The 10,893-nt window shown below is 45.4% G+C and overlaps 1 protein-coding gene across 1 annotated transcript; it reads right to left on the bottom strand.

Annotated features, from left to right (window-relative positions):
* Positions 1-1,301: 1,301 nt before the first annotated feature.
* On the bottom strand, positions 1,302-10,830 carry Cdc26 (cell division cycle 26). The gene is made up of 4 exons (XM_041632483.1): positions 10,686-10,830; positions 8,764-8,843; positions 6,563-6,747; positions 1,302-2,526 (listed from the first exon to the last, which is right to left on the bottom strand). Exons 3-4 carry the CDS (start codon positions 6,641-6,643, stop codon positions 2,350-2,352), a joined length of 258 nt encoding a protein of 85 aa, XP_041488417.1. The 5' UTR covers positions 6,644-6,747; positions 8,764-8,843; positions 10,686-10,830; the 3' UTR covers positions 1,302-2,349.
* Positions 10,831-10,893: the final 63 nt, after the last annotated feature.

Below are 10,893 nucleotides of genomic sequence, written 5' to 3'. Positions count from 1 at the left end.
TTAAGAGTTACTAACAGCATGAAAATACAGAGAGCAACATGACAAGGTCTGAGAGTTCAGGCCTCAGCTCCAGTCAGGCTATCTCTAATTCTTGGTAGCAGGGAGAGGGAGGGGATTCCAAAGGAATGCAACACTCTGGAGATAGAAGTGAGGAGGAGGAGGGGCACATGCAGGTAGCAGCACTCTGGAGATAGGAGGAGTGAGGAGGAGGAGGAGGGGCACACGCAGGAAGCAGATGTGCCCCCACCAGAAGACCTCTAATGGCCTCCGGCCTAGCAACCTGGTCTGTAAGTCTCCTAGGGAAACAGCACCTGGGTATTGTGTTTACAGATGCTCCACAGTGTGTCTGTCTCTGTAGCAGCAGGGATCTCTCAGAACCAGACATGAAGATGGAGATAGAGAGGGCTGCAGATGGGCATAACTTTAGCAGTGTCTGGCCTGGACTTGTAACACAGTGAGATGGATGTTGCAGAAACAAATGGCTATGGGTACAGTTCAGTGGTTGAATGCTTGACTAGTGTGCCTTTCTAAGGCTCTGGGTTCGATCCCTAGCATGCCTCGTGTGTGCACTCACACAAAGGAGTAATAGCACCTTTTACTTTAAGTTAAAAGCAATATGGATAAGGTACCCCATACAAGACAGGCATATCTAAGCCATATTATGCTTTTACTATCTATTGATTATTCTGACCCTGAAGACATAGGAAATGAAATGTCGCTCTTCTGAGTAAGGTCAGTATCATTACAAGCACCTGACTAACCTTCTGGGTACTGGTAATCTCGAAATGAACAGGTCCTAGGGAACACAGAATTGAAATATATAATGTAGTTGTGCCCAAAAAGATTAGCAATTGTAGTTAAGTCCTAGTCTACTGATAAATAATTGTCTCATTCTGTTAAATAAGAAAACATGGAGATTTTTGGAAAGCTGAAAATAGAAACTTCTCTCCCCACACACTGCTTTCAGACAAGAACTCTAAGAAAGCAATATAGTAAAGGCCATTTAGAAGCATGAGCTTGGAAAGCAGACTGCCCGGGGTTCAAATCTCCTACCTACCACTCCATGGATGAGCTCTGGTTCCATCTCAGGAATTAAGGGTGTCTGCATGAGTCACTCAGCACTGTCTTACACAGACCTCTGCATGCCAACTATCAGTACAAAAGGCAAGACATGCAGAAACATAAAAACAACTGTGGAGAGCTGCAGTAGAGAGGGACTGACTGGTGCGGGCAGACGCTTTTTCTCCTTGCCCTTCTATAAGGCCTTTGCAGGCTGCAATAACATGAGTCCCCAATCTATAGCCTGTGTCTTGGGTTTTATTGTTTTTTAAAACAGTAAGATAACAGGACTTAGGGGTCAACAATAAAACTGGAATAAAGGTTTTGTAAAAAGTGTGGAGCAGGAAGAGGAAGCTACACAATTCCCTTTTATCTCTACCTTCCTATTTATATCACTCAGGAACTATCCAAAAGCCTGGGTAAAACCCAGCTAATGAGTCTCTTTGAAACTTGATTCCAGATGTTCTGGCTTCCACAGCCAGTACTTCTGTCCCTAAATTGTATGGTAAAATGGGGCATGGTGCAAAAGTATCCAGAGATCAGATGGGTTCCTGCTGCACAGATTCTCAGACACGTCCCAAAGGAAGAAGAATTAGAGTGGCCCGTGCTGTTGGAAATGTCCGTGTTTCCCTCGCTGTATAAAGTCTTTCTGTAAATGAATCTGACTCTTCGTTTTGTTTTTTCATTAGAATCCAATCTCCATGAGGGTCCGAGTCTTTGTCTTGGTTTGGTTTGTTTTAGACATTCTGAGACAAAATTTTACTCTGTTGCCCAGACTAGCCTCCAACTCATGAGACTCCTACCTCAGCCTTCCAAGTGCTAGGTTATAGGCATGAACACGCTCATCTGGAATATCTGTTGCTTGCAGGATGGTCAGCAGTCACCAAATACTGAATAAACAGGTGAAGTGAAAGTTCGGGGATCAACTGCGGGTTCGGGGTCATTTTGTAAAGACAAGGAGGATGACGTCACCTCTGGCAGCATTTGCCTCTCAGAACTGGGAACTTCATTGCTACTACTTTTAGGGATGTCTCGCATTTTTCCAAAAATATATTTAATTTTAAAAACAAAAATCAGGTAAATTTTCCACAGTTCAACTTTCCAGAAACAAGCCAGAATTTGGCCTCTAGCTTATCAGGAAAGTTGAACAGCAGTAATTTCATGCAGACATTATTCCTCTCTGTAGGAGACAGAAAACATTCTTGGTTGTACACACTTAATTCTCTAAATCTGTTGTACTTCTGACATCATTTTATTTCATTCCAGAGGTCTGGCATGCAGAATTCATCTCTAAAACTCCAAGTTTCCAAACTGAGATGTGCGGTTGTTGGGCTTAGGTTGGGGTTTATAACCAATTCGATCATTAATCATTTGTTCCCGGCTTTTGGGGTCACTGCTAAGCCCAGTGGCCCCTTCTCCATCACTGGTTCCTACACCTTCCACATCTTCCTTCTGTTTTTTGCGTGTCTGAAAGTATAAAAAAGCAAAGAGAAACATTCTTTCAATCAGCAAATGTTTAGCTAGCACTTCCCATGTACTGGGTATTAGGTTAGGGGCTTCTAAGCAATAAACTGAAACCCAGTGTAGGCTAGTTAAGAAGGATACAGGCGTTCCAGGATATCACTGTCTAGAAGGCAATGAGCATGGAGGTACAGGGTTATAATGAAGTCCACAATTCCAAAGAGACACAAAGAAAGGGTGGCGAGGAATTCTGGGTACAAAACAAAGGCCCAGCATGAACCTACAGTTGGAGACAGTGGAGATGAGGCAACAAAAGGTTTTTCAAGCAAACTATGTTTAATGAGAACAAGTGAAAAACAACAAGGCTAGTAGTCACCAAAAAACCCATAGCCTTGCTGGGCGTGGTGGCACACGCCTTTAATCCCAGCACTCTGGAGACAGCTCTGTGAGTTCAAGGCCAGCCTGGTCTAAAGAGTGAGTTTTAAGACAGCCAAGATGGTTACACAGAGAAACCCTGTCTCAAAAGAGGAAAAAAATAAAAAAATAAACCTACAGCCTGACCAGCTCCACACAGCTATGGTATCACAAAAAAAAGATGCTACCTGGGGTAAGTCATTTTGTAAAGTTTTTTTTTTTTTTTTTTTGTTTATTGGTGATGCTAGGAATTGTGAAAGCTTCTAAATGCATTTGTAAGCCCCCTCAACCCTAAGACATTTTTCTAAAACCTTACACTCACTCTCTCTTGGAAACGGGACAGTGGCCCCCACACACACATGCTGGACTGCTCATCCTCCTGTGTCCTTGTGAATAATCTTCAAACCGTTGGACTCTAGCGTCCAAGCACCGAGGAGGAGTCGCCACCAGAGACCACCTCACACCACAGCCGATGCAAAAGCATGAGGATTTTATTAATTCTTTCATGACAGGGTCCCTCAGCATTCGGGAAGCCGAGAGACCCCAAATAGATGGCACAGGCTACTTTTAAAAGAGAAGGCCACAAAAATCAAGGAGGGTTGTGACTGGCTAATTTAAAAGGGCTATTACCAATAATTGGCTGGAGAGCTGTTGCCAGATCAGATGAGGTAAGAGGTCATTTTGACCCCGTTTCCCAGGAGACTGAATCAAAACATACGTATATGAGTAATTGTTCAGGAACTGAGTACCTACATGTGTAGCTGTTAGGTGCTTGGTTCCCGGGGAGGAGGGGAAGCACATGGCACAGAGGCTGAGAGGATTCAGAATTGTCAGGAATGGCTTCAGGATTGTCTTAAAGTCTTACAGACACTCATCATTTCCAGGGCTGAAGATGAATGCCTATAATACAAGCACTCAGGAATCTGAGGCAAAAGATCACAATGAGTTCCAAGCCAACCTGGGCTACACAGTGAGACCCTGTCTGAAAAAACAAAGAGAGCAAAACCTCATCTTTAATAATATACTACCAATATGAATTCTTAAAAGCAAAAAAAGAATTGGACTGGCAAGACAGCTCTGTGAGTATAAAGATAATTGCTTGCCAAGCCTGAGTCTGAATTAAATTCCAGGAATAAATGTGGTAAAAGAAGGGAAATAGCCAGCGGTGGTGGCGCACACCTTTAATCCCAGCACTCAGGAAGCAGAGGCAGGCGGATCTCTGTGAGTTTGAGGCCAGCCTGGTCTACAAGAGCTAGTTCCAGGATAGGCTCCTAAGCTACAGTGAAACCCTGTCTTGGGGAAAAAAAAAAGGAGAGAACTAACTCCTGCATCTTGTGCTCTGGCTGCCACGGGCTCTATGGCATGAGGACACTCTTTCACACACACTGTGGACTACTCCCTTCGTATACTGTAAAGATTTGTTACTCAAATTGGTTTAATAAAATGCTTACTGGCCAGTAGCCAGGCAAAATATATAGGTGGAACAGCCAAACTGAGACTGCTGGGAGGAAGAAACGCCGAGTCAGGGAGATGCCAGCCAGCCAAGGAAGCAGGACGTGTAGAAAATGAGGTAAAAAGCCATGAGCCACTTGGCAAAGCATAGGGTTAATTTAAGTATACGAGTTAGATAGTAACAAGCCTCATCTATCGGCCAAGCATTTATAATTAATTTTAAGCCTCTGTGTCAGTTATCTGGGACCCGGCAGGCAGGACAGAAACTTGCACCCAACACACACACACACACACACACACACACACAAAACAAAAAACTGATGCACACTACAGTTTCTGGAATGAAGAGCAAGAGAAACCTAAGTTGTCAGTCTTCACATGAACGATGTAAAGCCAATTACACGCTGGGTACATGAAAGATGTAATGTCCCCTATCATATTAATAAAGTTCCTCCAAGAGCAGCAACTGCAAATAGGCTTGGAGGGAGGGAGCCCTCCTCTGGGAAGAGTAAGAGCTTAATGTACTAATCCTTGCCTACAAGGGGCTTCTGGCCCAGCTGAAGAAGAAAGACCAACAGAGAGTTAAAACAGAGAGTGGGGGCACCTACAAGAGGTCAGTCAACACAGGGTGGTGAGTGAACTTAACCCAGCTGAGTCAAGATGAGGCGGCCTTGGCCTAATAAAGGGACAGGATACACTGAGCAAAGGAAACAGAGTACACAGCACTGAAATTAAAGATAACTGGGCAGATAAGGGGGAGAGATGGGCACGGCCTAGGTCATAAAGGGCCTCATGGACCATGCCTAGGGATTTGGACTTCATCCTGAAGGCATGGAAGAATTTATTCTTAGCAATGGATATCTACTATTGTACGGCAAAGCCAAATTTAGAAATATATACAGCTGCCAGGTGTAGTCTTGCACGCCTTTAACTGCAGAACTCAAGAAGCAGATGCTAATGTTAAGTTCAAGGCCAGCCTGGTCTACATAATGGGTTCCAGGCCAGATAGGGCTACACAATGAGATCCTGTCTCAGAAAAAAAACAAAACAAAACACATACACAGTCCTTCACTGCAGGCTGGATTCTAGAGATCCAATGGTAAAGAAAATGGACAGGATTTCTTTAATCAAAGTCCTAATATAAAAGATTTTACAATAAGCAACTAAGTGATTGCAAGAAGCAGCTGAAGGTCCAGTGAGAATATCTGTCTCACATGTACAAGGTCCTAGGTTAATCTCTCACACTAGTGGTGACCCAGTCCTAATAAATGCTCATAGGCTGTAATGGGGCTCAGCTGGTAGAGTGCCTAGCAAGCACAAACCTGGAGATTAGAGAGATCTCAGATTAAGGGAAAACATGGTATTATTCTGCATAAACGACTCCTAATGACAAACTGCTATACCCATAGACCAGTGTCTTGCTCAGCCCCGTCAAAGAGGTTTCTTCTTGTACGAGATGGAAATTAGCAGACCCACAACCAGACAATGTGTAGACAGTGAAGACTTTGAAGCACTCAGTCCTAAAACCTCAAACCCATCCCCTCAAGGCTCGGGGATCTATGTGGAAAAGGAGGCAGAGGGGTGCAGAAGGATGGCTCTGAGGAGACAGCACCTTCTAGCCACAACAGGGCTCATGTGCACACATGCGCCCACATAAAAGACCTGCACAGGTTCAAGCCAGACAGGGTACCAACACTGAGGGAGAAGTAGACAGACACGGGGTCACAGCCCTAACCAAGAAGCTACCTGCAACTGACATTACTGCCAAAGGGAAAATCAGTTTTCTCCAATATCTTCAATATCACTGGATATACCAACCACACTTCTGAGTCACTCAACGCCCAGGAGTAGTTGGTCAACACAAAATGAACTCAATGGTATTTTTGTGGACTTTTTGTTTCTTGTTTGGGGATTTGTTTGTTTTTGAGAGAGAAAAAACATAAATTTGAGTGAGTAATGGGAGGTATTGGGGTTGGGGAGAACATGCCCAAAATATATGAAAAAGTTAATAAACAACAGAGTAATGTAAGAAGAACTGTAAAGGGGTCATTTTCTCTGTTTCGGTCACCATCACGGGAAACACACGTTGTTCTGAGGTACCTGTAAAGCACCCAACAGATTTCACATAGGCTAGTGGAGTCTGAGGTCCCCTAACAACCGGAAAGTGAGTCCTTACCTCCAAGTCCTTCCGAATGCTCTCAAACTCATCAATGTCATCGAGCTTGAGCTCCAGGCGTGTTGGTTTCCGCCGCAGCATACTGGTCAGCGCTGGCAGTCACACCCAGTGAGCTACAGGCTATCAGAAATGGCGAGAGAGGAAAAAACTTCGGGTGGCGAATCTCAGCTACAAACAGATGAATTCTGTAAACATGAATAAAATAAATGGAACATTAACTCACTTAGAGTTCATGCACAGACTTCAAACTCTTTAAGCCTCTGTTTATTGCTGGGGGCTACGGGGATGGTTCTTCAGTTACGAGCATATCTACGCTCTTGCAAAGGACACAAGTTCAATTCCCAGCTTCTAACTAACTGCCAGCTTCAGGGGCACAGATGCCTATGCCCTCCTTGGACACCTGCATTCATGTGCATATACCTACATACACAAAATTAAAAATAAAATAAAATCTTTAAAAACAAAAGCCAGCAAACTGCCACTAGAGAGAATCTAGGCAGCAATCTTTTGGTTTTTTTTTTAAAAACACTTTTTGAGATGCTTTATTCAAAACCTGGGGACACCACAGATACAGCAGCACAGAAACTATTCTCTGTCCAGAGGTTTTAGGTCAGAAACCAAGCTTGGGACCCCAGACTTAGGTCCTGAGACCCTTCCAGCTGTGAGCTCCCAAGCATGACACCCAACAATCATCTTAATCTTGTGCTCCAATAACCTCCAAAGAAATACAGTAGCTAAAAGAAATGGGCTGACTGTAGTGGCATGTGACTCCAGTCCCAACACCCGGGGTCACTGTGACTCCAGCCCTGACCCCCGGGGTCACTGTGACTCCAGTCCCAACACCCGGGGTCACTGTGACTCCAGCCCCAACACCCGGGGTCACTGTGACTCCAGCCCCAACACCCGGGGTCACTGTGACTCCAGTCCCAACAACACCCGGGGTCACTGTGACTCCAGTCCCAACACCCGGGGTCACTGTGACTCCAGCCCCAACACCCGGGGTCACTGTGACTCCAGCCCCAACACCCGGGGTCACTGTGACTCCAGTCCCAACACCCGGGATCACTGTGACTCCAGCCCCAACACCCGGGGTCACTGTGACTCCAGCCCCAACACCCGGGGTCACTGTGACTCCAGTCCCAACACCCGGGGTCACTGTGACTCCAGCCCTGACCCCCGGGGTCACTGTGACTCCAGCCCCAACACCTGGGGTCACTGTGACTCCAGTCCCAATACCCGGAATCACTGTGACTCCAGCCCCAACACCCGGGGTCACTGTGACTCCAGCCCCAACACCCGGGGTCACTGTGACTCCAGCCCCAACACCCGGGGTCACTGTGACTCCAGCCCTGACCCCCGGGGTCACTGTGACTCCAGTCCCAACAACACTCGGGGTCACTGTGACTCCAGTCCCGACACCCGGGGTCACTGTGACTACAGTCCCGGCACTTGGGGTCACCTGAGCCTGGGAATGGAGGCCAGCAAAGAAACAGAAACATATGGAGACCTTGTCTGAAAAAAATAAATAAATAAAAGAAACCAAACGGTTAGGAGTTGGGGAGGTAATTGAACAAATAAAAGTACTTCCGGATCAAGCATGTGGACCTGAGTTCAAATTCCCAACACCCAGATAAAGAGCCAGGCATAGTCAGGCAATGATGACACATACCTTTTATCCCAGCACTTGGGGGCAGAGGCAGGCAAATCTCTTACTTTGAGGCCAGCCTGGTCTACAAAGCAAGTTCCAGGACAGCCAGGGCTACAAAGAAACCCCTGCCTCAAGAAAAAAAGAAAGGAAGGAAGAAGGGAGGGAGGGAGGGAAGGAGGGAGGAAGGAAGGAAGGGAGGGAGAGAAGAAGGGAGGGAGGGAGGGAGGGGGGAGGGAGGGAGGGAGGGAAGGAAGGCAGGCAGGCAAGCAACAGAAAGAGAAAGAAAAATAAAGAAAAAGAAAAGAAAAGAAGAAGAAAAGCTGAGCATGGTCTTATAGGGGTCTGAAACCCTGAGCTATGGAGGAAATGGGAGATTGCAGGAGTTTGTTGGCTATCAGCCTGGCTCTGAAGTAAGGCAGAGTGTAACACAGCAGGACAGCTCGCAAACTTGCTCAGGTCTCAGAGTGTATACACGGATGTATACAGCACACTCACAGTCACATACACACAACTCTGCTTTCTAGAAACATCATCATGTGAAAACCACACTTACCAATTCACAGGATTATCCACAGGCTCTAACCAGGTCCTAAATGGTGAATCATTCATTAATCAGATGCTTCCTGCGCTGAGCTGTGAAAACAGACAAGAAAACTGACTATGCCAGTCTGGTGTAAGAGCAGAACTCAGGCGGGTCCTTCCAGCGCTGCATGAGCACTTAGCCCAGGCTGGGCTGCTCAGGAGTAGCTGTGGATGTCAACTCCCTGTGGGAAAAGGTGTCTTGGTGAATTTGAAGGGTGGGAAGATGGAGACCAGTAAGGCCGCAGAAGTTCAAAATCATTTCATATGGCAAATGAATGCTTGTGTTAACAGAGCCCATGTTTGTTTCAGAAAACAAAGTGACTTAGTGCCCGTGGAAGGTGTCATCCTGTCCTCCACAGCAGCTATAATAAGCAAATATCCAGAGAAAGTGAAACTAACTTTCCTTTAATCCTAGACTTTTCCATTATTGCTTTTTTCTCTTTAGTAACTTTAAAAACTTTTGCTTTTTGAAAAAAAAATTATTATTTTTAGTTATTTATTGGTGTTGGTGGAAGCACACAGCCCACAGCCATAATCAGAGGTCAGAGGACAACCTTTGGGAGTCAGTTCTCTTTCTACTACGTGGGATGTCAGGCTTGGTACAGGTTCCTTTACCCACCGAACCACGCCACAGTCCCATTCTTCATATTATTTTAATACAGAAGCCTGTGAAGCTTGAAAAATTATTCCAGTTTTGTAAAATTGAAGCAAACAGTTTAGTTAACAATATCATCCTCCTTGAAGTTACACATAGACCATTAGAGTTAAATATTAATAATCTAAGGGAAAGTTCTGCAATAGTGTACATACGTATAAATTGCTATTGTATGAATCTAGAATAAAACAAAAGACTACAATGTATACAAATGAAGAAACATTTACCCTTCTCTGAGGCATAGCACAGCCAGGGGTGATATAATCAATACAAAACACTGGCCCATGACATTTCAAACTGCATTATTCTACGTCTGATACTACCTTCTACCAGATGGTTAAGTAGAGAAATGGAAGAGGAAGCCAGCTCCAAAGGAAAAGGAAGCCATTTAATTAGAAGTTTTTCTACTTAAAACTTAAAATTTCATTGTGTACAAAATGAAAGCCTCACCACTGGAGGGAAGTATTGAGTGCAGGTTAAAAGAGCTCTCCAGCCGCCACAATAGCAATCCTACTACACTATGGCTCCAGAACTACGGGTTAGCTTCATTCCTCACCAGAATTTATTTTCTGTACGCAGTTGAATGCCTAAAACAGAATTAGTTCCTTGCTCATAATTTGTGCATTTAGTAAGCACCAGAAGAAGAAGTGCTCCTATAATTGCATTTGTTTGGGGAAAGAGGCTTAAAGAGCGCACCTGAGTCTGACCAGCTCAGGAAACATGAATAGTTTGGCAATCCCCACAATCTTGATGTAATAAAAGAATTAAGATAAAATTTAAAAAAAAAAAAAACCAACGTATTTCTGATGGCCTAGCAATCAGCGGAGCAAGAGCTGCTCGTATGCACGCTCCCTGACGCCTCCCTGGATCCTTTATCTCAAAGAACACGTACAAACAATAGGTTGTAAGGTTGTACAACAACAAAAACAAGTAAACCAACAACAACCTAGGCCGCAGCACCCTGGCCGCGTCTTTATTTTAGGCCTAGAAGATTCTTAGAGTTTAATGTTTTCTTGAAGTCCAAATTTTTAACAAAGCCACCCAGTTACCAGAGGCCCTCGGGAGAACTTCCGTGCCGTCGTGGACAACAGTCTCTTCCTCGGCTCCAAGGATGCACTAGTCTAGGGGGAGATTTCCATGGCAACACAGTCCTCGGCTTCGAGATGACGGAAGTCCTCCCGAAGGAGAACAGAAACCCTCGGTTCGCTCCTAATTACAGTCGAGATCCGCGAACCTACCTCTTTTCAGGCCTCTGCAATTTCCCAGAACCTCAACTCCCACCATGACGCCATTGCTGCACGGCCCGAACTACAGTTCCCAGGCTGCTCCGTGCCTCTCTTCCCACGCGCCTCTTCTCCCGCGAGCTTGTGTCGAACACTCTAAGGCGTGGCTCCCCTCGAAGCCAGCCGACGCTTGCCAACTACGACGCCCAGGATTCTCCGCGAC

Source organism: Microtus oregoni, unplaced genomic scaffold (genome assembly GCF_018167655.1).
Source record: "Microtus oregoni isolate MIOR12 unplaced genomic scaffold, Mior012 000041F_ref0000270, whole genome shotgun sequence".
Lineage (NCBI taxonomy): Eukaryota > Metazoa > Chordata > Mammalia > Rodentia > Cricetidae > Microtus > Microtus oregoni.
This window is presented reverse-complemented; position numbering and strand designations above follow the sequence as displayed.